The following is a 27,472-nucleotide window of genomic DNA, read 5'->3' as shown; positions in this document are numbered from 1 at the left end:
CGACATCTGCCCATTTAATCAAGAAACTTAAGATTCATTCTTGTTTTTCCTTTCTTTATCCCTTGTATCCATTTCATCAACAGGAAGCCCTGTTTATAAACTCCATAAAGGTAGGATTTTCTATTTCTTTTTTTTTTTTGAGTTGGGGTCCCACTCATCACCGAGGCTGGAGTGCAGTGGCACAATCACGACTCACCACCACCTTACCTCCTGGGTTCAGGTGATCCTCCTACCTTAGCCTCTCAAATAGCTGGTACTACAGGTGCTCACCACCATGCCTAGCTAATTTTTTAGCGAGATGAGGTCTCACTATGTTGCCCAGGCTAGTCTTGAACTCCTGAGTTTAAGCAGTACTCCCGCCTTGGCCTCCCAAAGTGCTGGGATTACAGGCGTGAGCCACTGTGCCTGGACCAGGGTTTTCTGTTTCTTCACTATGGTATCCCCAGTGCTTGGAACAGTACTTGTTACATGGAAGATGCTCAATTAACATTTGTGGCATAAAGTTAAAAATTCATGCTCTACTTAAAATTAGCACCTTTAAGAGAAAAAAAATTTAATATCACTTGATAATTTGTTAACATATAAAACTTTTTTAGAAAGCATGGACCATGGCAGCTTTATATGCCATTCCAGTTGCAGAAATGCAGTAAGGCTAAATTCTCAAAGGGACTCAGGTATGCTTATGCTGCCAAAATATGTAGAACATAACTTTATTCAAGTTTGCTCTTGTTACCTGATCTATGGATATTTAAAAGATACTTTATTTTATAAAAACTTACGTCTGTAACTAATGGATTGACTGTAACAGAGGGCTTAGCCTGGAATACATGGATAGGCTTAGGAGCCCATGAACCCCTAAAATTGTATGCCAAGGCTAACATGTAGTCAACATGTGGCATATGTATCTTTTGGTGAGAGAGTTCATAGTTTAATTAGACTTCCAAAGAAGTCTATGACCCAAGAGAGATTTAAAAATTACTTAACTAGAAACAGAGTCACAAAATTTTTTAAAACACGAATTTGTACAATAAAATAATATCCAACAGCTCCATCTATGGGTAAGTCATTATCACCTAGTAGAAATATTGACAACCACTAGAGATCAGTGCATCTTATGAATGCTTGTGTTTAAGTCTTCAGTGTCACTCTAGTGGGAATTTATTGATCATAGTATCACAGCTTTTTTTTTTCCAGATGCAGATGCAAAAATTAGGAGACTGTTGATGAATTCTACTTACAGTACTTCAGCACCAAAAAATTGGGCAGTTATGCTGATATATGTATGTACAGTTCAACATTTTTCAGTTTTAAAATGCTTATTTATAGTGAAATCTATATAAAACCGTTAAAAACTTTTCTATTTACATTCTTTAAAAAGTGAAAAGGATAGTTTCCTCTGCCACAACTTGTCAAAACTGACTCTTACCCTCCCACCCACTTATCCCTCACTCTACTTGTGACAGGCAGTGATCACAAGACCAAAACATATTGAGTCAACAAACTGCATCCTGAAAAGGTAGAATGCTTAAAAACAATACATTTAGAACTGTAAATGAACCTTTTATACATTTCAAAGGGGCTTAAACAAAAGTATGTAAAAGTTATTTTCAAAGTTTCAGTCCAATGTGAATGTGCAATTTCAACATTAAGAAAGCATTGCATCATATGAGTGATTTGTTTTCCTTTTTCAAAAATTTTTTTTGTAACTTCTATTTTATTTTTTGTAGAGACAGGGTCTCATTATATTGACCAGGCTGGTCTCTAAACTCCTGGCCTCAAGTGATCCTCCTGCCTTGGTCTCCCAAAGTACTGGGATTACAGGCATGGGCCACCGCACCCAGTCTGTTTTCCTTAATATAACTGGACATTTCCTTTGGGTCAGAAAATGTTTCTTTTCCTCTGCTTCACAATGAAACATTTTCTCATAATCTTTCTTAAAGGAGGTGAGAAGGGGATGCTAGGGGGATAATGGCAGTGGAAAGGGTAGGCAAATCTGGCTTACAAGAAATTTGTCAGAAGGAATACGGCCTGCTTTGAAATGCTTACACTTAAATAAATAGAAGGCAACTGTGCTGTTTAGAGCACAAAGGAACAACAACACAATAAATTAGCATACAACTGATGAGACTGTACAAGCCACCCCAAAAGCACTTCCCACTGGTTAGCGGTCTGATTTTCACCATCCAGCAAAGATTCTTTAATGCCAGTATTCTTCTGGGTATTTATAAACGAATTATGAACTGAGCAAATGTAAAATGTTAACCAACTCATCACTTCTAGGAATTTGCAAATCATATAAATTAAAAAAAAACTTCCTGACACATCTTTTCAACATACAAACTATTCATATTCTCCTTCTGGATGGTATTTTGCTCAGTAGAAACCAGTTGAGAAACATTCACAGGAAAAGTCTCTTTACACTACAAGACAAAACTTTTCCATTGGCATGGTCCAACAAAGAAAGAAGAATATCAGGTCTTAAATCACTGGTGATGTGCATCTTTGTTTTTCCTTTTTCTTTTCATTATTTTTCTTTTCGCTTCTTTTTTTTTTTTTAAGTACATTCCCCTGTGAGTTTTACATCTTGCTTTAAAATGCTGCTCCTGCAGCAATACCTTGTTGAAACACTTCTGTTTTAGGGTCCACAGCTTAAGTAAGGGCAAAGTGCTCTTTTTGGACATCAAAATACAAGGGTTTTCCTGGACACTTGGTAACCAAGCAGGTTTTAAAGTGCACTACTGTGTCCAAAACACTAGGACCGTTCAGCAGAGCTCTGAGAAGGGCTGGGCTCAGTTCCATCCTCCGTACTACTGTCTATGTCCTGCTCCATTGCCGTCTCCTCGTCATCCAGCTGCTGACTGGTGAAGTTGTTTAGTTCAAGAAGCCCACTGGGCTCCACCACCACATTGGAGCTGGAGTGACAAGGAATAGCATATTGGGGAATGGCCTGGAAGAGAAGACACAGGAGAATCTTTATGGTAAGAAAAGGTACCAGAAGCATTTCCCCAACACTAAGAAATAAAAAAAGAAAACTGACATTTATTGGACAACTACTCATGCCAGGCACTGTGTTAGGTACTTTCACATATGCTGCTAAATCCCCATAACAACACTAAAAAAATTATTCCCATTTACAAATGAGGAAATTGAGAGGGTAAGTGACTTAATCAAAGTCAAACAGTTGATCAGGGTTAATGCCAGGATTCAAATCCAAGACTTGTACAACTCGACTGGATCTTTCCACTCGTTTATGGCACCTCTTCTAACAAAGAAGACTCTAGTCTACTGCCTAATTCAAGAGACTAACTTTGAAGAATACTTTCCTTTGATCATTAGTTAAATTTGGCTATTTATTATCTGCAAAATGAATGTAATTTGCTGATATCACAGTATACTTTAAGCCTCTTTGGTGGTTCAAAGGGTAAGTTATTTATTTGGGTCACACAGTGATCTTTATTGAAAATGAGAATAATGAAAGCATTCAAGTATAAGAGAAGCCAAAACTTGCCTTCAAGACAATAAAAATACCAGTAGATGAATATTTGCTATAGGCCTCTGAGTAATATCTCAAGCATGTTGCTATGTCAGATTCTCTTTCCTCATCTCTATAAGACATCCTTTAAAAAGGTCTCATTAGTTCATGTCATATCCCTGCTTAAAACTCTATTAATTGTTTCCTACTGTACTTTCCATATAATTACAAACTCCTTACCAGGACTCTAGCCTCAAGCCAAACTCACTTGTACTTCTGGGCTTTAGCACTGGTCCTTCTTCTCTTCCTGGAATACTCTTATTTTGAATCTTTGCATGGCTGGCTCTATCCTGTCACTTGCAACTTAGAAACGTCTTCCTTCCATGACACCAAACCAAAAGCAGTATTGTTATATTTTCTTCATTATGTTTATCATCTGTTGTTAAATTGTTTCTTACTCTTAGGATGTAAGCTCTGAGAGAGCATGGATACACAGAACTTGACTATCTTATTTATTGCTAGATGCCCAGAGCTTTGAACAGGGCCTGGCACACGTAGATGCTCAATAAGCATTTGATGACTAAATAACACATTTTTTGAATAATACAATAAAAACATTCAACATTAAGCACACCAGAGTAAGGTTGAGTATCAGCACTTGGCAAATATACCTGACCAAAAAAATATTTTACTGGCAAAAGATATACTTAATTTTAACACTATCGAGAGAATAATGCAAGATGTCTATGCATTGAGTCTAGAATGGTGAAGTTCTGTTTGTTTCTGGACCTCTCTTCCATATAGCTGATTACTGCAAAAAAGTATTAGATGGGGCTTGTCTCTGACTTGCTGTGGGCCTCTGAGTAAGTCATTCCATGTCTTTAAGCCTTAATCTTGTGTAAAATAAGATAGTTGGAAGATACACATTGAAGATCCTTGCCGTTCTAAAAGTCTATGAATTCCACATACATATATATAGACTCCTTCAGGATAGAGGATATATCCATCTTGCTTACTTTCCTATCCTCAGCACTTAGCGCCGTGCCTGGAACATAGTGGTTAAATAATACATAAGGGAAGGAAAGAAAGAGGGAGTGAGAGAGAAAAGAAGTGGAAGGAGGAAGGGAGGGAAGGAGGGAGTGAGAGAGGGAGGAAGCAATGAATGAAATACAGATTGTCCATCTACAAAGAAAATGCTTTCTATTCAAAGCATTTAATATCACACACGTTGAATTTTTACAGAGCATTCTTCCAGAATCAAAGCACTTCACAGACTCAGTAAATACTTCAGGTCAAAGCTAAACATAACTAATACGATCTGAAAATATTCTAACAATATCTTAATAATGAAGATAATAGTAGGAGCTTATCTTTATTGAGTATTGCTCTATATCAGACATTTCACCAGTTACTTTTTAAAAAATACATTTTCTCACTTAATCCTCAAAACAACCCTGGGTTGTTTCCATTTCATAAATAAAGAAACTGAGATATACAGGTTAACTCAATCACCAAAAGCCGCAGTGCTGTTACATAATGTGTACAGGCAGAAATCATATCTAGGGATCATTCTGCTGCTCTTACCTCTGATACAGCACACCTAGCAAATGGGACATGCTAAAAGTTGGCTAAGAATTCTAAAGAGAACCTATGTGTTAGCTATCATCTTTGATACATGAAGCAAATTACATTTCATCCCTATTCACAAAATTCAGAAAAATAATTTCCAAATAAACTATCCAAAATGATTTTCAATTTAATAAGTACAGCAATCTATGACTGCAGCAGCCATGGTAAATTTTAGTAAAAACAGTAACAGTTAACAACTGTTTGATTGTACAGGTACTGTGCTAGGTGCTTAATTCTGTGTAATACTTACATCAATCCTGTAAAAGAGGCTTTACTTATTCCCATTTTACTGAAAGGAATCTAAGGCAGAATGAGGTTAAGTAGCCTTGCCCAAAGTCATACAATGAATGACAAAGCCAGAAAACTATTTCTTTTCCACCATACCCTACCTTTTCAGGGGAAAATGTGAAAAATCACACATCCTTTTATCAAGAAATATTTAATTAACTAAACTAACATTTGTTTTTAAGAAGGGAAACATCATTTTAATAATTCAATGGCCATTTCGACTTGCCTTTAATCAGTTCCTCCATACTTAATTATATTTTGATGGGCTTAACATTGGTCAATTTGCATTCTTTCAAATGCTTGGAATCATGGCAAAGGGAAACTTTCCCACAGTGAATCTATGGTCAAACCTGGGCTATTCATATATCAGTAAATCCAAATACTCAGCTAAATAAAATGTGCTTCTGTGATATCTTTCAAGCTATACATTAGCAAAAAATGACAAATGTCAAGAAAACAATCTGATACCTTGCAAGGAGAAAGGAAAATAAAACACACTTCTAAGGGCTAGTCTGTAATTCTTTAATCTTGATCTATCATGCATGATGAGAGATAAGTTTTAGAATGAAGGGAATGTGAGGTACAGGCTATTATCAATGAATAATTCCATTATGTTAACTGACCTGTACTTACCAAGGCACGACAGTAACCATAATGAGATTTTAAAAATAACAATAATTGAAAGAAAAAGCAAAATTTTATGGTTAATACCTAATTAGATAAAAAATTGTATTATTTAGAAACATTCCCTTAGAATAGGTTTCTCTATACATTCCAGTCAATTGAAGTTTGTCCTAAGAATCATAAATTTGGACCAGGAATAAGAACTGTTTTTCCAAGAAAAGGGTCCCTGAAATTAACTTGAAATAAAAGTACAATCCAGTTACTATATTCCAGGACTTTTTTTTAGCAAAGATCAGGGAGTTTAAAATTTAAACCCAGGAAACTGCTGAACTTCTGGGTTGACATGCTGAATTAACACATTGACAAACATGGCTTGTATCTCATAAAATCAAACTGACACATGGGCTCAGGGCCATTTTTTGCCTTTACAGTGGCTGTCTAACAATACCCATCAATTTTCTACTATTCTCTTCCAGAAAATAAATAATTATAAATTTGTATATTTATAATAGGTATTAAACCAAATTTGTCAAACACTGTGCCAAAGATAATCTCTATGTCTTCTTGCCATCCTGGCTTGAATCTTCCTGTAATATCCCAAAACACACCAAACCCACAACCCCCAAGATACCCAAAATTTCTCATTTTCCTTCCAGTTCTTACCTGGATGATAATTTCTGCTGGACTCTCTTCAGCTTTCTTTTGGCTTACATTCTGAATACGCATGAACTGGCCTGTCGTAGGCACACCTGGTGCATCGATTTTCCTTGTTGTGAGGGAAGGGCCAACAGCGGATGGACTTGAACAGGAGTCTCTACATTTCTGTTGCTGGGGTGTGGAATTCGCCATCCCTGACACCACCATATGGGTAGAGGGTAATGATCCTGCTTCACCAGTGAGCATACTAGTGGTAAGAGCCTTCTTTGGGGGATCCACTACCATATGCTCTACATTTGTATCAATCTGAGCTTCCATCAAAGACATTTTCAAAATGTCTGACACTGCTGTCTTCTCAGAGGCCTGAATGGGAGTTATGCTTGTAACTGGTGATGTCAGCTTAGGCATAGAACTGCCACCAGTTATCTTTGTAACTGTGGGAGGCTGGCGCCCCTCAAAAGTTATCTTTGTAACAGAGGATCCTTGGGTTATAATTGGCTGCTCCACCTGAAAATAAATTGGGGTTGTGTGTGTTACAGCTACATCTTTTTGAGAAAACCTATTCAAACATCCCAGACAACATGGCAAAAGAAACATCCGTGCGCTATATACTAGGAAGACATTTTTGAAGCTCCATGTTTTAAAAAGTGAGCTGGATAGGAGGATCTGGTTACTTTTACAGAATCTAGGGAAAGAAGAGGGGTCGAAAGAACCTTTGTTCAGCCAGTTAAGGTTCAGAGGAGTAAAGGAAAAAAGTCACAGATGCCTAGTTTTCCTTTGGGATTTACATCCCTAAACAGTACACCTTTAACCCAGCTCAAATTAATTCATATAATCTTCACCTTTTTAAAATAAAAAGTAAGATTCTTTCCAATATTTTGCTTCAAAATACATGTATACAAACATATTCTAAATATATATATATATAATATAAACATACACATATAACACTCTAGAGCCACTGACTTTTGCTAATATAATTTTTCTTTCAATTATCCACATTTCCCCTGCAATCTAGAAAATAAATCTAGAAGACAAACTTATTAACTAGATGGCGATGATGCAAACTACAAAGGAAGATGTTCAATGAAGTTCCCTAAAAGACTGCAGTTTACTTAGCATTATTGCCACAGAAATGAGAGTTTACAGGTATAGAAATAAATATTATATGCCTAAAAGATAAAAATAGTTTAGGGATATTGCTTCTATGTACTGTTGGTCAATGCTGAAGTGATTTCATTAAAAACTGCCTGGAAAATCAAGTTCTGAGTGCTATGCTTTCTTTTTCTTCCTACACATTAACGCATGCATTTCTTCCCTAATGTCAACCTTCTGATAGGACCAAGTAATACCAGCTTAATGAGGCTTTTGGGTTTCCTCTTGTCAGGAGAAAGCACTGAAATCATGATAGGACTGTGACGTTCTCATTTTTTTTCCGTGAACAGAGAAGTTTAACTTTGCATGCTATCAATATTCCGTTACCTGGCTTGCCGGCTGTTTCTCTGACGAGACTGGGAGCGACATTTGACTCTGAGGGGTTTGGGGTTGCACGTAGATTTTTGGTTGGTTCGGAGCCTGCTGCAGTTTAGGGAGCTGCTGCGTGGTTTTCACTGCAAGCACCTGTACTACAGTTTGCGGGGGCTGTGCCATTAAGGTAGGAAGCTGCCTGTCTTTGGCCACCATGGGATGCTGTGTGTGCTGTACATCTGGCTTGGGATGTGCTTGTTCTTGCTGGAGAGGGGTGAGTTTTTGATGCCTGATGGAAAGCTGGGGCATTTGCGGGAGTTTGTGCTGGAGCTGGTCTGCCTGCAGATGGATGGTCTGCTTCTGTTTAGTCTGGAAGCACTGCAGAGTTTTCACTTGCAGCTGAGTCTGTTCCAGCGGGGTCTGGCTAAGTTTCTGCTGTTTAGCTGACTGTGACTGAGTCAAGGCAGATCGGTAAAACAGACCTGTCTGAGGGTCTAAAGTGTCCATCTCTTCAACCTCGCCCTCCTCAGTTCCAAGTTCCTCGCTGTGTTTGGTAAAAGCAGTGTGACTGCTTAATGCCTAAGTAAAAAAGGCACAAAGTAAGAATGAAATAAGAAAAACACTAACATTGCTATATTTTCCTGAAATGAAAGACTTGTTTATGAGAAACACTCAAAAATGTTTGGAAGAGCCTAAACTGACCAAGGAAACTCAAGTGGACTTTAGATCGAAACTCTTATAATTTGAACTCTCAGATATTAAGTACTTCAAAAAACTGGTCCACTCATTACTATAGGAAAAGTCCTAGAAGGCCCAGAACTTACAGATTAGAAGAATAAGGTGCTCTGCAAGCACAGTCCACCACAGAAAAAGAAGAGAAAGGCTCCCTGGCTCAGGAAACAGCTCTCTACCCCATCCATGAGAGACATCAGCCTGTCTAAGGGAAGAACGCAGCAACCAAGGAACCAAGGCTCAGAAAAGCCCAGTGTGGCCTTGTGCATGTCCAGTGCTGTCCGGAAAGTCAGGGATGTTGTCTGAGACAAGTGCCCATCTCAGGGCTCACAGGGCTTCCCTGCACAGGGTAGAGATGGCTCTTCAGGCTTCGCTGAGGTCTGTGTGAAGCACCTCTCAACTAGCATTCCTCACCCCTCTGCTTAAATTCCAGGCCCACCAGGTCACAGAGATATAGCTCCCAGGAGGGAAGAAGACTGGAGAGGAGAGGGAAGCATTCCTGTCAATGGGAGGGAAGGCTGCTGGTGTTGCCAGGAAGTGCTGGGCAGAGGCATCCTCCTGAGTGACATGGTTAGGGATAGCTTGTCTCTAGGTGTCTGCAAAAAGGTCAATGTCAGGACCTGCCAGGCAAAGCCCTTTCAGTCTAAGACCTGCCACCCAGCAAAACCTCTGGCCAGCTGGCTTCCCCCAGTGACATAATAAGATTTACCCTATCCTCATCCTTCCCCTGACTTATCATATGTCATACTTCCACTCTAAACTTTAAAACTTTGAGATTCAGTTGCAACTCTCCTCTATAGCATAATGACTTTACACATACAGGTTTCCAATCCAAACTATCTGGGAGGCAGTATCTGGTAGTTTGTATACAATTAGGTTCAACTGTTACCATCTGAGTGATGGTGATTTATGTGATTACTAATGATAAAGCCATGCTTTAATCTGATATCTGTGATATGATTATATAACAAAGGCTGTTACTTTGGGTTTAAATCCTAGCTCTGCCACCTGGGACAACTTACTTAATTTTTATGAGCATGATTTTCCTCCCTTGTAAAAGAGGGATAATACACTCACCAAGAAGGATCATAGTGAGAATCAAACAAGTTAATATACTTAAAGCTCAAAACACAGTTATCTGACACAAAACTGACCTGTCAACATCTATTTCCTTTCCTCTATTTCCCTAAGTACCAGATGTCCTTGTTTTACATTAGACTTATAATCTCAACCTCTTGTTGTGTCTCTGCCTCTATAATTGGCCATATATATAGAAATCAAATATTTATTTTCCGACTTATTCACAATGTTCCCATGAGGATTCATTTTAAAAGTAGAAAACAAAACAAAACAAACCCATCAGCAAACAGCTAAACAAGTCAAATGCTATTTCATTTGAAAATCTTATTTACCTCAGTGATATATTTTTCCACAACAATGAAATACACAGAAACAGTGACCAATTCTGATGTCATTAGATTCATCTAGACAACCCCACCCTTCTGAAATAAGAAGATTCACAGAAGATTCAAGAATATTGTTTCACAATTATTTTCTGGTGTTAAGACCCTTAATTCATTTCCTCTACTCATTTTTCACAGATGAACAGATTACACGATACTCTACAATTCTGTTATTTCTCCTCTTAAAATTAAGAAGATGAAACTAAACCTTTTTTCAGGCAAGAGGTAGTTACAGAAGATAGGAAGAAGAAGAGATACAACCTGCTGCATGATATGGGTGATTGCTCCAGGGGAAGATGCTGGGATGGACTTCACCACCACTGAGGTCTGTGTTGCAGTCTGTGACTGAGCCACATGCTGGAGCAGGGTCCGCTGGGGCTGGGAGGGCTGTTGGGGCTGGGAGCGATGGCTGACTGAAAATAGAGGAGGTGATGATATTTCTCCAGAAATCACCACTGTAACCAGTAGTCATCTGTAACCAGTAGTCATTTTAAACAAATGTCTGTGAGCTTGCATCACAGAGAGAAAGTGTAGCATTGTGAACTAGGAGGCAGAAGACCATAGTCTGCCCATCTAAGAGCTGTGACTCTAAGAAAGTCTCTTATCTTCTCTGAGACTCTGTTTCCTCGTCTGTAAAATGGCAATAACAGAGCTATTATAAGGATGAGAAGAGAAATGTATGCGGAAGCACTGTGAAAACTCTTATCACAAAGGAGGAACAAACCCCTTAAAGTTACATCCTCCTGTGAGTTGCACTTACTTTCTCTGGTGACCTTTATCCCATTAAGGTAACAAAGCAATAGTCAGTTTCTGTAATCCCAGACATAAGAAGAGTAAGAAAATATAAATTCTTTTATCTCCTGGTCCTAGTTCCAAATGCAATACAAACATTAGTATCATTCACTCCTTTATATAAAATGACTCTGTCTCATAGCCTTATAGTTCCTAAAATCTTAAAGGTCAGGGTGACACTGCAGAAAATAAACTGGACCAAGAGTCGCACTTGGATTCTGTCGTACTCTGCCAACAACTGTCATATGCATTTGTGGAGGTCACTTACCCTCTATTAGACGCTAAATCTTAGAGGCTTTGTTGTTTGTTTGATTTTTTAAAAAATGAGATAGTAAAAGCTTGTTGTTTCTATGTAGAAGAGGACCAAATGAAGTAATGAATTGAAAAATGGTCCTTAAACTGTAAAGTACCAAAAATATAAGGTTTACAGAAGAATAGAAAAATTTGTGCTAGCATCTCAAATTTAGCTCATCTTACACAATTGAGTAAGAGTACAGTGTACTCTTATTCTCTTGCTACAAAGGTCCCATGAAGTAATCAAAACTATACATCTACACAGGTGCCAAACTATCATTTTTTATCAGTCTCAATTTCAACTTTCTAAACAGTATAAACATTTGCCACTTTCACATTACAGAGCTTTAAAAGTGCTTATGGTTACTGGGAAACAACCCTTTGAATTAGGAATCCTTTGAATTTGAAAAAATAAAATAAATCTCTAAATTAGATAAGGATTTTGGGATTATCAAAACTCTCTCAATAACCAATGATTCTACTGTTCATATCCTTTGATCTACAATTTCAGGTAGCATTGGTTATACACTTAGAAAAGTCACAGTGTGTCAAGAGTAAGATGATCACTACAGAAATCAATGTAAACAATGCCATTTATGTGTTATAAGAACAAACTTTAAAACTGCCTAGTGAAATATAAATAAGCCTTATTTATTTTTTATGACACATTCTATCTATATTCACAAACATGGTATTTCTATTGTTGCTATACACATGTCTACATGTGATATGAGATTACAGGTAGCATCACCAGTATTCTTTTATAAATGTAATGCAGTACCTTACTGTATTTCACAGTGTTGCTTTATATGTACATTTTAAATTATATGCGTTAATAAATTCTTCCATATATGCCCAACCAAATTGAAAAAAAAGGGAGTCACGGTTTACATTAAAACAACAATTGAAATCATTTACAATATGACTGAATAGGAGATAAAAAAATTATAGTACATTTAAAGTAAGCAAGTTAATAAAATTTTTTAATGAAAGCATCATGAAAAATGACATCTGAAAATAAATAATAAATTTCAGATGAAATTATATTATATGGAATATTTCTGTTGCCATATTAATCTTCTTAATTATTATTAAGTTTTTACTAAGAAATTAAATGGACTTAATAAAAGATCAACTGAAACAATATAAAAAACAATCCTTTTTCAAGATACTATACAACTCTTCACAGTAACTTCCCAGAGTTCAGGAAAGTTAGAGAAAACTAATAACCACTGTGGAATGACACAAAGGGCAGGGCCAGGCAGTTGGCTTTGAAGTCAAAGAAAATGTTCAATATGGGCTGCAGGTACAATGTGTGGAGACTGTGAAAGGAGGGCACAGAATGAACACTTGGAAAATAGCTGAAATGATTTAACTGGGCCATATAAACACCATAAAACAATCATTTTTATCTTTAAACAATTCTTACTTTTTCCAGTGTCAAAGTTCTCATTTCTGAGAAAGAATCCCACTGTTCTGCAAAAGGAAAATTTCTCTTTCTTTCACTAAGTGGAGCTTACCTTTCCTCTGCCAGATCAGAGTAGAGCACATCCATTAAGCGGTTCTCCCCAAAACAATCATCTTTTACCTTCACTGATACTATAAATAGATGCATACCACTTACCTAGAAGGGGAAAAGCAACCTCTGTTCCCTCATCAGTGCGTTCTGAAAGGATAAGTAAGGGAAGAAATCATAGGTCTTTTTATCTATTTACCATTTGATAATCTAGTCTACCCCAGAAGTTAACACTGAATTCCCCAGGATACTGGCCTCTGCTTTAATTAGTTTTCTGCTAAATATCTCTAAAGAATGATTCCAGATGGCTTTCCATAACTTCACTGAATTTTCCCTTTTGGCAACTGTAACCCATCAGTCTTTCTTTTTTTTTGTTTGAGTCAGGGTCTCACTCTTTCCCAGACTAGAGTGTAGTGACACCAACATGGCTCCCTGCAGCCTCCAACCCCTGGGCCAAAGTGATCCTCCCACCCCAGCCTCCTGTGTAACTAGGACAACCAGCACATGCTGCCAAGCCCAGGAATTTTTTTTTTGTAGAGAAAAACAGCTATGCTGCCCAGGCTGGTCTTGAGCTCCTGGGTGCAAGCAATCCTCTCACCTCAGCCTCTCAAAGTTATGGGATTACAGACATGAGCCACTGCACTTAGCCCCGTTAGTCTTAGCATCTCCTAAAATAATGCCAAATAATTTCTTTTCCCCTTTGGTATTTACAACCTTCAAATACTTATAAGTTTATATTCTCCTTTAACCACTGCTTAAGAACACTCAAGATAGGAGCTTTCTACATACTGCCTCATAAGTCATCTCCCCTAACCCATTAATTATCCACGTTACTCCTCCGTGAACTATTTCAAATCTGAAAGTAACAAAGTGTCCAAAACAGAAAGCAGCGTTCCAGGTGTGATCTCATATGAGGAAAGAATCTGTTATCTTCCCTGTCTTGCTTTTCCCTATATGCCATCCAAAATTCTCAGTTTTGTTGCCAGACCACATTTTAAACAAACACCTAATCTGCTTTCCACCAGAATTCCTAAGTATTTACAGAAATATAAGATTTTCCATTTTTTCAAAACATAGTAAAATAAAAGGGTTGGCTTGTATACCTTCTTTCTCCCTTGACCCATGTCCCCCACAATATCTAAAAATTCCAGATGCATAAAAATACTTATTCTTAGATAAAATATATTTTATTCTCCCTCTACAATTGTTGCTCTATATTTACAGACGCTATGTATGGTTGACTTGTAGTATTACATTACTTGCAAACTTTGTAACATTCTATTTTTTTTCTAATTATTAAAGACAGGGTAAATCCCAAGGATGATGAGAAATCTGGAAACAAACAGACAAAGAGCTAAAAATGTAAAAGAACATATTCTCCCCCAAACAACCATCCCATGAAATCCAGAAAGATAGTTCTCCTACCTTAATGCTACGTTTTAAAAGAACACCTACCAGTAGTGATGTATTCAGCAACTAGTTCTGACTCTACCACAGCAATTGATGGACTCTCAGGAGAATGTCTCTTTTCCTGGGTCATCTGAATAGGCACTGCCATTTGACTCAAGTCAATGGTGGGTTGTCTTGGCTTAGATTCCAATTTTTCCTTTACTGCATGAAAAAGTCAGGGGAAAAGTTAACTTTTATTACAAACAAGTACCAAAACCAGAGTCGTCCATGGGAATAAAGAACCAGACCTCTGGGGTGCCACACTGGCAGTGCCTAAGTAGACAGAGAATTGAAAAGAACAAAGCAAACTGCTATGCGCATGGCTTATAGTGCACACACAACTTGCATAACCACACTCAGCAGTCTAGTAAGAAGGACTCATATGCAACCACACTAAAATCCTCCCTCTATCATCCCTAGGCCAAACAACTGTATACATTCTCTTGTATACATTCCTCTTAGAGTATTTCCTTTAACTTCTTCACTGTAGACCCTGGTAGTCTTGAGTTCAGCAACCTAAAAACAAAGGATGATAAACAGTACACAGAATAGCACAAAACAGTGAACAGTTAATTTGATCTATTAAAAATTCAAGACATTGTCAAAGAAATGTTACAAGGTCTTCAATGACTCTTAAAAAAAATGTGGGCAATCCCTTCAGGTCTCCTCCACTGTGGGAGCTTTTCTGTCCTCTCAATAAATCCTGCTTCCAAAAAGAATAAAAATATTCATAGACAGAAAAAAAATGGCTTTTATTTCTATAAAAATGTCTGATATAATAGTCTGGAATAGACCTACTTTCTATCTTATTATCAATTTTTCTTTTATTTTTGTTCTTTTCTATCTGAACTTCCTGGAATTATGACCAATTTTCTACAAAGTCTGCATTCAAAGTTCCCACCTCTACAAAGTATTAAATGGAAACGCCTGAGTATGTCAAAGACAAGCACCTGAGGAAATGCCTAAGGCCAAAAATAACTCCAATAGAAGGATGAATGAAAGACTTTCATGCTAGTAATCTTTGAGTAGTATAGAGTAGAAGTTTCAAAAAACAGTAACCAGTAATTAAGTCCACTGAATGATCATTTCCACCAAGCACATAAAATGACAAAATCAAAACAATCATTTAAAGAAAGAAAGTAAAACAAAACAAAAATGAACACAAAAGTCGCTCTACAAGTAGAGAGAACACTGAACTAGGAACCAAAAGATGGGGTCTCACTCTGCCACTAACCAACTGCATAACCTCTTTAGATATCAATTTATATGTCTATACAATGAAATGGTTAGATGAGATCATCGCTAAGGTCACTTAAATACTCTGAAAATCTTTGATCTATTATAATAGAAAAGTCAGTATAACTTCCACAGGTTTTTTCCAGAGTCTATCAAAGACATTTAGTAACAAGAAATACTGATAGGAACTTGTTAATGAAGATAGCATTGCATGGAAGTTCAAGTGGCTAACCTACACTACTCAAAAAAATAAGTCTTTAGTTAAAATTAAAACAAATCAGAAGGTTAGCAAGGGCCATTAAAGGTGTTTTATGACCACAAAACTCCTCTATCAGTATCAAGGAGGATGGCAGGGGCCCTTCAATCTGCCTCCTGCTATTCTTAAATGAAACTGGTAACTGAACTGCATCTATCCTTGTGCTTAAAAGGGATATATCTACTCCTTTCTGGTGGCAAGAAACAACAGGACTGTCCATTTTAAGCAAGAGACAGAGAGGCAAGAGCTCTGTCACTTTTTTCTCCTTTTTATAGATGGCCCATTTACGCTTCAGCTAAATGAACTAATAAGTAAATATACTGTACCAATGATTACAGACAAGTCCAGAGAGGGGAAATGTGCTCAACTGAGCATGTGAATTCATACCTGTTGTCTGTTGGAGTTCTAATAGAGCTTTGATTGTTGAAGTAGCTGATTGTGATTCACTGGATACATCCTGATAAATTATGGTGGGACTAGTCTCCATTGCAATCTCATGTTCTGACCAATCCTGACGCCGGGAAGCAATTACATGAACTACAGGCTGGGAATCTGTTTTATATTAGTTTAAAAAAAAAAAAATCCTGTAAACAAAGTTTCTCTTAAAAAAAGAAAAGGAACAATTTTTTTTGTTTTATCTTGGCATTTACTATAAACTTCATGTTTTATCGCTCCAAGAAGACTATATATAAGCCTCCAAAGGGCATAATGCCATTCACTTCTGAATTCACTTATTCATTCATTCATTGATTCTACAAACTGTACACCTATGTGTCAAATGTATATTTGGCACTGAGGATATAAAGGAGATCACAGAATATTAGAGGATGCTCAAGAAGTACACAGTCTGGTTGAGGAGATGGACATGTAAAAAGACAAATTACAATTCCATGTGATAAGTGCTATATAAATAGTTGTGCATTTGTGTAGAGGGGTGCCTGTTTGTGTATAGTTATGAAAAAAATGCTGTAGAAATCTGTCTTTCCCCTTTGTGCTTGAAAATGTGTTCTGTATTACAGTCTGAGCATTCAGTCAACACTTACTGGATGGCTGAATTAATGAAGGAAATCTTGTTCACTGCCATCAAGAAGAGATAGATGACCCAAAAGCAGCATGATATAATAGGGAGCAGCATGATATTAATATCAGGAGTTCAAAATCTTGAGTTATAGCCCCAACTCCATCGATTATTAGCAAACTGATTCTTTGGGTCTTAGTTTCACTACTTCTAAAATGGGAACAATAAAATTACCTCTCTACTTCATAGAATTTCTGAGTACATAACGAGTACATGTAAATGTACTTGATAAATTATGAAGGACAATAGAAATGTTATTGTTGCTGTTGTGGCCTGGAAGTTCTCAATTCTAAGATTCTTTGTTAGCTTCAAAATAAATTACAGCGATAAATCAAGGCTTATTATATTCATGCTATACGAGTATGCACATAAATACTAAATGTGCTCAAATCAAGCAACACATTGTTTTTTGAGTTTTCCATCTATAAAATAAGCAAGTTGGACTAGACCACTAATAACTTCCAAAACTCTTTGTCCAAGACATGAGTGGAGGATATGAAGACATGATTCTTACTCCCAAATTTAGGTTATAATGGGGAAAACATAAAATAAAGATATATGGCTTTGTATCCTGGGGTAAATATCAAATGATTAAGTTAAACAAGACAAATATATAGAAAGCAAGAGACTACTTTGAATTAGGATAATCAGTGAGAGCATCACAGAAGAATGAAAAGAATTCATGTAGTCCCCAGCACAAGAATAAATACAACAAAAGTTCAACTTTCTATGAACCTTATGTTTTTGAAAGCCACACAGTTGCCCAAAAATGTTGGGGCAAGGGGAACAACTGTTCAAACGAAATAGCCTTCCTGAAAAAAACAAAATCAATATACAATAGATCTAGACTTTTCAATTACCATTAACCATATTTTCTCTCCAAAACACTGGGTAGAATATATGCCACACCAGGGATGTATAATTTCCATTAAACTTCAAAAAAATACAGAGAACTGAAAGACACCATCCTGTATTACCAAATGCCATGTGAAGCATGTAACAGTTTTTACTTAATCATTTTAAGTAGATTTGTAGAATTTAAACTTAAGATAGTGATATTAAGAAATCACTCCTTTTATATAAACTTAAGCTCTCAATCTTTTTAGGCAAACTTTAGATTTAGGCAAAGAATGTCTTTGCAACCTAACTCCATGAGACACTGAATTTCTACAAGAAGGCAGAGATTGCATTTATAGAGATAAGGTAGAAAGACACAGAAAAAGGAAAATAAATTTCCACATGAGAGCATCTATTAGAGACCATCATCTCAAATAATATTACTCTGCAGGTACTAGAGAGATTGCTCCACCACTGTCTATACTCAGAAAGAACAGTTGGCCATCATAAAGTACCACTGCAGAAATGCCAAAAGCTGTGACACAAGATGAGCACGTGAACCTAGGTGACAATTCTTGAATGATTCTCCCCACTACTCTTGGTTTGATGAATCTAAGAATTCTGATGCTGGGGTCAAAGAGTGCAATGACTGGAAAACCCAGAGCTTGCTCTCACCAGTACAACCTGCTTACGCAGTGTACAATATCTAGACTCCCCTACCTCTCTTAGATCATTTAACAAATATTTATTAGATACCTACTAGAGATACACACTTTAGTATTATACACACTTAGGTACTAGAGATACACACTTTAGTATTATATCTAAAGGCAGACTCAGGCATCTCTATGGAAGAATATCTCCTATGTCTCTGTCACAAATGGCCCATATCACACTTTCACATAATCTAAAGATCTCTTAGTTAGAAGGGATCTTAGAGTTTGTTTAATGCTATCATCAATCTTATACTAAAATCTTCACAACATCCCCACCAGTCTGGAAATCCCAGCACCAGAAAACTCACTACTTTCTAAGACAGTTTCCTTATACCTCTGCACAGTTATGACAACTAGAAAGTTTTCTCATATTGAATAGAAGCTGGTCTTGCTGAGAATTCTATCCAATGGTTTTAGGGTCTGTTCATGTGTCCACAAAGACCAATTTTTTTCCCTCTTCAACAACATGTCCTCAAGATAACCGATAACAGCTCCCAAGTACCCCCAACCCAACCAACCCCCACTTTCTCTTCTCCATAATAAATATCTATTCCCATCAACCATTCCTCAAACAAAAATGATTCCCAGGTGCCTTGCCCACCTAACCATCACTTTTAAACTAAACCTAAGACATCTATATCCCTTCTATGATGTAATATGTACCTTCCCTCTGAAGCACTGTCATAAAGTTCAAGGTCTTTACAATATTTGCCTACACAGCATCACCCAAAGTGTTCCAGAAAACATGTTCTGCAAAAGAAGGGTTCCAGAGTCAAAAAAGTTAGGGAACATTTTACATTATACCTTCCACTATTCATCTTTCATAACACATATTACCATATATGCTCCAAAAAATTCTGTAGTTAAGTATGTTTTGCTTAATCTGGATTTATTCTCCATCCTCACCTTGACCTACTGAGACCATGACATTTCAAGGAAAAATTATCCTAGATTCTGAGTTATGACCTACTCAAAGCAACATCTTTAAAAGATGCATTTCTGTGTTTGCCCAATGCCTTGTATCATTTTAAATCTCTACCTTTGGTTTTGTCTCCTTGTTTTCTCTCACTTTACTTACTGAATATAATATTGTAATTAATCTACCTTAAAGTCTTTTGAAAAGAAAGCAGAATATAAAGAAATCCTTAATACTTGCTTTTTAAAAAAATCGGGAATCTAATAAGACTAGTCCATTCCCAAGCAAGAAAGGGGAAAAAAGAAGACCAACTTATGAAGGAAAGTACAGAAGCAATGGAAGACACATGGTCTAACCTTCAATAAGTCATCTAGATATGGCCTTCATCCACAAGACTGGATCACTTAGCTATCTATCAATATCTAAGCAATAGTCTAGGTATATACTACTTAAAATGCCCACCTACAAGGTTAAGTGGAGCCCAAGAAAGGAAGCAACATTTTGGACTCTGGCAACAAAAATGTGTTTATAAGGCTGAAACTTAACCCAACTTAAACCAGTTATTATGGTTGTTGCTCTGCTGTTTGCTCATTCAGTAAAACTTTTACTGAGTACTTAATCAGTGCTAACTAACCTCTTTGACAAATACTGGATATAGAAAGATGAATATGATCCTTGCCTTTGAGAAGCTAGAAGCCTAGTAGAGAAGAAAACAATTATAATAAACAAGCAAAAACTACAAAAAAATTGTCAATGTTAAAACAGCTGATAGTACAGGCAATACTGGAAGAATAAAGTACAAGGAGTGATGAATTCTGCAAGGGTGATCAAAGAAAGTCTCAGTAAGGTGACAACGAAGGCCTGGGAGAAGACAGTTGAGAAATAAAACGTGGGGCCTGAACTTCTCATCCTTGGGGCTGGAGGACAGTAGGGGAAGTTTAGAAACCACAAGTGGAATCAAGGCCTTCCCTTGGCATAAGACATCCTTATTCCAGGACTTGCATAGGGGAAGTCACCAGAAAAAGGTCTGAAGTCAAGAAAAGATTGACTCTTCCTCAGATTAGAATGCCAACCATTAAGTGAATAATGAACTTTAGAAAATCATCTATGGGCCTGGCACAGTGGCTCACACTTGCAAAATCAGCACTTTAAGAAGTCAAGGTAAGAGGAACGCTTGAGCCCAGGAGTTCGAGACCAGCCTAGACAACACAGCAAGACCTCGTCTCCACAAAAAGTCAAAAAAAGTAGTCAAACAAGGTGGCATGCACTTGTAGTTCCGGCTACTGAGGTAGAAGGACTGCCTGAATCCAGGAGGTTGAGACTGCAGGGATCAGAGATGGTACCACTGCAATCCAGCCTGGGCAACAGAGTGAGATCTTGATTTTAAAAAAAGAAGAAGAAAAAGAAAATTGGATCAGGAAGATGGTGGCCAAGTCAGTTGAACTATGTGAGTCCCAGTGTGAGTGAGTGAGTGTATGGAAAATTTTGTGTACTTGCTGGTGACCGAGTGGGTGTATGAGTGGCTGACTGAGTAAGGGCTAGGGAGTTAGTGGCCAGGGCTCTCCTGGTGCAGCGACTGGTGCCACAGCTGCTGGGCTTGGACCCCAGGAATTCCCACGACGCAGAAGCCAAGTGGCATTTTCTTTTTCTTTCTTTCTTTCTTTCTTTTTTTTTTAAAATCACAAACCCTCCCTGGGAAGAAAATGCTGGGAGAGACTGTCTAAGTGGGGGCTCGTGAGCAAGTGGCTAGGCTCCTGGTGCAACAGCTGGTGCTCCAGCTTCTCTGCTTCATCCCTGGCTCTTCCCAGGTCGCAGAAGCCGAGCGCCATTATTTTTTTTTTAAACAGACAAAAGTTTTTCTGTGAAGACGCAGCAGGGAGAAACCATCACCCCAGGCTCTCCCGTATCACTGCAGCAGGAGAGAGACTGACTGCTCCTGGTTTTACCTCACCACCTCATAGCCTGGCAGGAGACTGGCAGCAGGGGCTGCAGAGGGAATCCAGAGGCAAAGTTCCACGAAATAGGACAAAAGAGGCACCCCACCACCATCTTGAAGGTGAGGCAGAAAAGTGCTCTGACATACTCACCATGGAGCAACAGACCCGATCTCTGTGACTGGCAGGTCAACTACTCAGGGATTGAGCGCAACCCAGAGGGAATATCCTGAAAGCACAAACTTCAGAGGGACCTGACCAGTGCTAAGTTCCAGGTGCCCCAGCCCCTACCCTGATCCAGCCTCGGGACAAAGGGTGTGGCCAGAAAAGGATGAGGAAAAGCTCCAGAGAAATCAGTGGCGAATCTGGGACTGACCCAAACCCCCTCCTCCCCAGCAATCCTCTGAACGTTAGACCCACACAGCTGGGCCACGACTGAGAGTCAGGTGGAGTCGTAATAGGAGAACTCTAATCCAGGATAGGCCTGGCTGGGACACACCACTACCCCCCTCCTACACCGAGCATATAACTGGGGAAGAGACAATCCCGTACTGCCCCACCAGAGAAAAGAGGAGATCTCCTGGAGATCTCCCTGACCAAACAAGAGTGGGAGGGGACGACTGCAGCCCCACCCACCTCCACTGCCCCTCCTCCTTCCCTGCTTCAGACACTGAGGAAAGAGTGAAAGAGGTGGCTCTGCAGGAGAGACCGGATTAGAACAATTATAGAGCCTGCCACAAGAGGACAGGTTTTTTTAATTTTCAATTTTTTTTTTAATTTAAAAAAATTTTTTGACTTTTTGTTAGCTTGTTTGTTAGTTCATCTATTTTTAAAATTTCCTCTGTGCACGAATGTGTATGTGAGGGTTTGACCTGCATCACCACCCAATTTTTTTTCTTTTCTTTTTCTGTTTCTTTTTTCTTTTATTTATCATTTTCTGTTTATGTGTGTATGTGAATGAATGAGTGTTCATCTTTCAATTTTGTTATTGTTGGTTTGTTTTTGCTCCTTTGTTGTTCTGGGGTTTTTAAATTTTCATTTCTTATAGTTTAAGGTGTGTGTCAATATATGTGTGAGGGTTCAACCTGAATTTCTCCCCGCCCCGCCCCGCCCCAATCTTTCTGTTTTTCTTCTCTATCACTTGGTGCTAAGCATGTGTGAGTGTGTGTGTGTGTGTGTGTGTGTGTGTGTTCAATTGTTTTTTCCATTGGTTTCTACTTTGCATCATCATACAGAGTGGTGGTGGGAAGTGGGTCTCAAGGAACAAATACCACAATAAGTGAATATTGTAATTTGCAAGTAGCTTCTGAATCCTAGTGCCCCATCCCCTCCTTTATTCAAATTTCAAAACTATAAGAGATAGCAGAGCTTCCCATCCACTGTCCTATTTCAAAACAGAACAAATCCAGAGCCCAGATCAGAGAAGAATAGAGGACTGAGCAAACATCAGAAGGGAAAGCCTCTCCCACTGAACACTGAATAACAGAACTAAAGAGAAAAACAAGAGATCTGTCACAAATGAGAAAAAACCAAGGGAAGACTTCAGGCAATTTCAAGTGTAGCAAAGATAAAGCTGAAAAATCAGACCTTGGTAACCAAACAATGGAAGTCACCAACAACTGGCCCCAGAATACAATGGGGATTAGGGAATGGATGGAAAGAGTGAATAAGACTCAAGAAAGACAAGGTGCAACAATGAAAGAACTTGTAACAGAGACTTTGGCAATAAAAATTTCATCCAAGAAATACCTAACAAGATGACAAGCAAGGAAAGCAGAATTAATCTAGCTGAAGAAAGAATCTCAGAACTTGAAGACCAGAACATGGAATTAACCCGATCTGTAAAAAGCATAGAAGAAGACTCAGAAAGAAAGAAGAAAGCCTACAAGAGATGTGCGATTATATCAAGAGGCCAAATCTACACCTGACTGGTATCCCAGAAGAAAGGGAAATGGAGAACTTGAAGAAAGTATTCCAGGAGGTAATCCAAGAAAACTTTCCCCTTCCCACCAGAGAAGTGACCAGCCAAGCACAAGAGATACAGAGAACCCCCACAAGACATCAAATGAGAAGACCAACTCCTAGACACGTAATAATTTGCCTACACAAAGTAGGCACAAAAGAAAAAATTCTAAAGACAGTAAGAGAGGAAGTTCAGACTACCTACTGGGGAAAACCAATCAGAATAGCAGCAGACCTATTGGCAGAAACACTACAAGCAAAAAGGAACTGGAATCCTATATTCAAAGTCCTCAAAGATAAACAATTTCAACCAAGAATTTCCTGACCAGCCAAGCTCAGCTTCATTGGTGACAGAGAATTAAAAGCCTTCCCAGACATCCAGTCCCTACAAGACAATCTCTACAGGAGACACTTAAAAAGGAATTAAGGACAGAAGAAAGAAAAAAAAAAAAAGAATGACCACACACTTCCCAAAAGAACAGCAGAGCACAGAATCAATAGAGAATACGGTGTAACAAGAAACTTGAAAAAAACACACACATACATCAACATCAAAGCCAAAAGAAAACAAGCAAACAAAGAAAAAATTTTATAAGAACCTCATGACAGCGATAAACAATCACATTTCAATAATCAGCCTGAATGTGAATCGACTAAATGCACCACTGAAAAGACACAGAATGGCAAACTGGATAAGAAACCATGACCCAATTATTTGCAGCGTCCAGGAGACTCATCTCACCACAAGGGATGCACACAGACTCAAAATTAAAGGATGGAAAACAAGTTTCCAGGCAAATGGATCACAAAAGAAGGAAGGAGTTGTGATCTTAATATCAGACAAAACAACCTTTAAGCTATCAAAAATTTTAAAAGATGCCAAAGTACACTACATAATGATAAAAGGTTCAATCCATCAACAAGAAAATCCATCCTAAATATATATGCACCCAACACAGGAGCACCAGCATTTTTATAAAGAAACTACTAAGTAAACTAAAAAAGATATTGACTCTAACACTATTATAGCAGGGGACTTGAATACTTGAACAGCCCTGGATAGACCATTGAGGCAAAAAAGTCAACAAGGAGATCCAGAATCTAAACTTGACACTCGACCAAATGGACTTAATACAGATTATTCCACCTAACAACCACAGAATAAACAGTCTACTCATCAACATATTGAACATAGTCCAAGATCGATCACATCCTTGGCCATAAATCAAGCATAAACAAATTTTATAAGGTTGAAATCTTGTCATGCACATTCTCAGACCACAGTGGAATAAAAATAAATATCAACACCAACAACATTTCCCCAAAGCCCACAAAGACATGGACACTAAACAGCATGATGCTGAACAACTACTGGGCAACACCGAAATCAAAGGAGAAATTACAAGATTCCTGGAAACAAATGAAAATGAAGAAACATCTTACCAAAACCTCTGGGATGCCATGAAAACAGTTCTAAGAGGGGGAATTTATATCTCTACGAGCACATATCAAGAAAACGGAAAGATCACAAGTCAAGAGCCTAACAAATCACCTAAGGGAGCTGGAAAGAGAAGACCACCAGAATCCCAACTTTAGCAGAAGAATCCAAATCACCAAAATAAGAGCCCAAATACGGGACACAGAAGACAAAAATATCATAGAAAATATCAACAAAACAAAATGCTGGTTTTTTGAAAGAATTAACAACATTGATGGACCCCCTAGCCAGAATGACCAAGAAAAAGAGAACAAAAGCCCAAATAAACACAATCAGAAATACAAAAGATCAAATCACAACTGACCCCAAAGAAATACAAAAGATGATCAGAGATTACTATGTACACCTATATGGAAACAAACTTGATAACCTAAATGAAATGGAGGACTTTCTGACATCACATAACCTCCCCAGGTTGAAACAAGAAGACACTGAAACACTAAATAGACCAATAACAACCCAGGAAATTGACTCTGCCACACAAAAACTATCTACAAAAAAAGCCCTGGACCAGGTGGATTTCCAGCAGAATTCTACAGAAAGTACGAGGAGGAGTTGATACCAATCCTTTTGAAAGTATTCCAGGCAATTGAGAAAGACAGAATTCTCCCAAATCATTTTACGAAGTTAACATCATACTGATACCCAAACCAGGTAAAGATCCAACAAAAAAAAAGAACTACAGGCCAATATCCCTTATGAACATATGCAAAAATCCTCAGCAAGATTCTAGCAAATCAGATCCAAAAACACATCTCAAAAATCATCCGCCATGACCAAGTAGGCTTCATCCCCAGGATGCAGGGCTGGTTTAACATTCACAAGACCTAAATGTAATTAAATACATCAACAGATGAAAAAACAAGAACCACATGATTATCTTACATGTAGAAAAAGCTTTTGATAAAATTCAGCATCCTTTCTTGATAAAAAACCTCAAACACCTAGATACAGATGGAACACACCTCAAAATAGTAAGTGCCATCTACAATAAACCCACAGCTAACATACTGCTAAATGGACAGAAACTGGAAACATTACCCCTGAAAACTAGAACAAGACAAGGCTGCCCACTCTCACCCCCTTGTTCAATATCGTGTTGGAAGTTCTAGCTTGGGCAATTAGACAAAAGAAGGAAATCAGGGGCATCCAAATAGGAAAAGAGGAAGTCAAGTTATCCCTCTTTGCTGATGATATAATTCTATACCTTGAAAATCCAAGCAAATCTGTCAAAAACCTGCTTGCACTGATAAAGGACTTTGGCAAGCAAAATAAATGTGCAAAAGATAGTTGAATTTCTATACACCAACAATAAGCAGGCAGAGAACCAAATTAAAAGCACAATCCCCTTCACAATAGCCACACAAAAAAATGAAATACCTCGGCATCTTTCTTACAGAGAAGTGAAAGACCTTTACATTGAGAACTACAAAACACTGCTCAAAGAAATACAAGAAGACACAAACAAATAGAAAAATATTCCATGCTCATGGATAGGAAGAATCAACATTGTTAAAATGTCCATCCTACCAAAGGCAATCTACAGATTTAACGTAATACCCATTAAGTTACCAACATCATTCTTTTGAGACCTGGAAATCACAATACAGAAATTCATATGGAAACATAAACAACCATGAATAGCCAAAACAATCCTTAGCAAAATAAACAAAGCAGGAGGAGGTATCATACTTCCAGACTTCAAACTTTACTGTAAGGCTACAGTAATCAAAATAACCTGGTATTGGTACAAGAACAGGCATATAGACCAGAAGAGGATAGAGATTCCAGAAACAAAGCCTCAATTTCTCAACCAACTCATCTTTGACAAAGCCTCCAACAACAACCACTGGGAAGAGGAGAATCTATTTAGTAAATGGTGCTGAGAAAACTGGCTGATCACATGCAGAAGATTGAAACAGGACCCCTACCTATCACCATACACAAAGATTAACTCTAAATGGATCAAAGACCTAAATATAAAAAAAACCTCAAACTCATAAGAATCTTAGAAAACACAGGAGACACCCTTATGTAAATTGGAACTGGCAACCATTTCCTATTCAGAACCCTAAATGCTCATACCTTAAGAAATAAGACAGACAAGTGGGACCTCATCAAACTGACAAGCTTCTGCAAAGTAAAAGAAGCCACCAAGAGAGTAGGGAGACAGCCCACAGAATGGGAAACAATATTTGCCAACTGTATATCTGACAAAGGCCTAACATCTAGGATCAACAAGGAATTCAAACGTGCTGAAAGGAAAAAAAATGAACAGCCCCTTTAAAAAGTGGGCAAAAGACATGAATAGACACTTCTCAAAAATGGGCAGCCAACAGACACATGAAAAAGTGCTCAGTCTCACTCATCATCAGAGAAATGCAAATCAAAACCACATTGAGATACCACCTGACCCCAGTAAATATGGCCATCATTAATTTAAAAAAAAAAAAAAAAACAGATGCTGGAGAGGATGCAGAGAAAAAGGAACACTTCTACACTGCTGGTGGGAATGCAAACTAGTGCAACCTCTTTGGAAGACAGTGTGGCGGTTTCTGAAAGATCTAGAAATTGACCTCCCATATGACCCAGCAACTCCCCTATTGGGAATATACCTGGAGGAACTCAAATCATTCTACAAAAAAGATACCTGCAC

At 38.0% G+C, this 27,472-nt stretch overlaps 1 protein-coding gene across 2 annotated transcripts in view; it reads right to left on the bottom strand.

The window, feature by feature from the left end:
* Positions 1-2,029: 2,029 nt before the first annotated feature.
* EMSY (EMSY, BRCA2 interacting transcriptional repressor) overlaps positions 2,030-27,472 on the bottom strand; it is a 104,033-nt gene continuing 78,590 nt past the window's right edge. Inside the window, exons 16-22 of one of the 2 annotated variants that reach the window (XM_008050411.1) lie at positions 16,263-16,427; positions 14,390-14,545; positions 13,043-13,084; positions 10,594-10,745; positions 8,153-8,716; positions 6,677-7,177; positions 2,030-2,947 (exon numbers count right to left, since the gene is read on the bottom strand). In XM_008050411.1, the coding sequence (XP_008048602.1) occupies positions 2,753-2,947; positions 6,677-7,177; positions 8,153-8,716; positions 10,594-10,745; positions 13,043-13,084; positions 14,390-14,545; positions 16,263-16,427 (1,775 nt within the window). In that variant the 3' untranslated portion in view covers positions 2,030-2,752. The remainder of the gene's footprint in view (positions 2,948-6,676; positions 7,178-8,152; positions 8,717-10,593; positions 10,746-13,042; positions 13,085-14,389; positions 14,546-16,262; positions 16,428-27,472) is intronic. The other variant, XM_021708745.1, reaches the window with a different exon arrangement.

The sequence above is a fragment of the Carlito syrichta genome, unplaced genomic scaffold (assembly GCF_000164805.1).
Source record: "Carlito syrichta isolate Samal-C Ts95f unplaced genomic scaffold, Tarsius_syrichta-2.0.1 Scaffold145306, whole genome shotgun sequence".
Lineage (NCBI taxonomy): Eukaryota > Metazoa > Chordata > Mammalia > Primates > Tarsiidae > Carlito > Carlito syrichta.
Note: the sequence above shows the minus strand (reverse complement) of the source record. Positions and strands in the feature narration are given on the sequence as shown.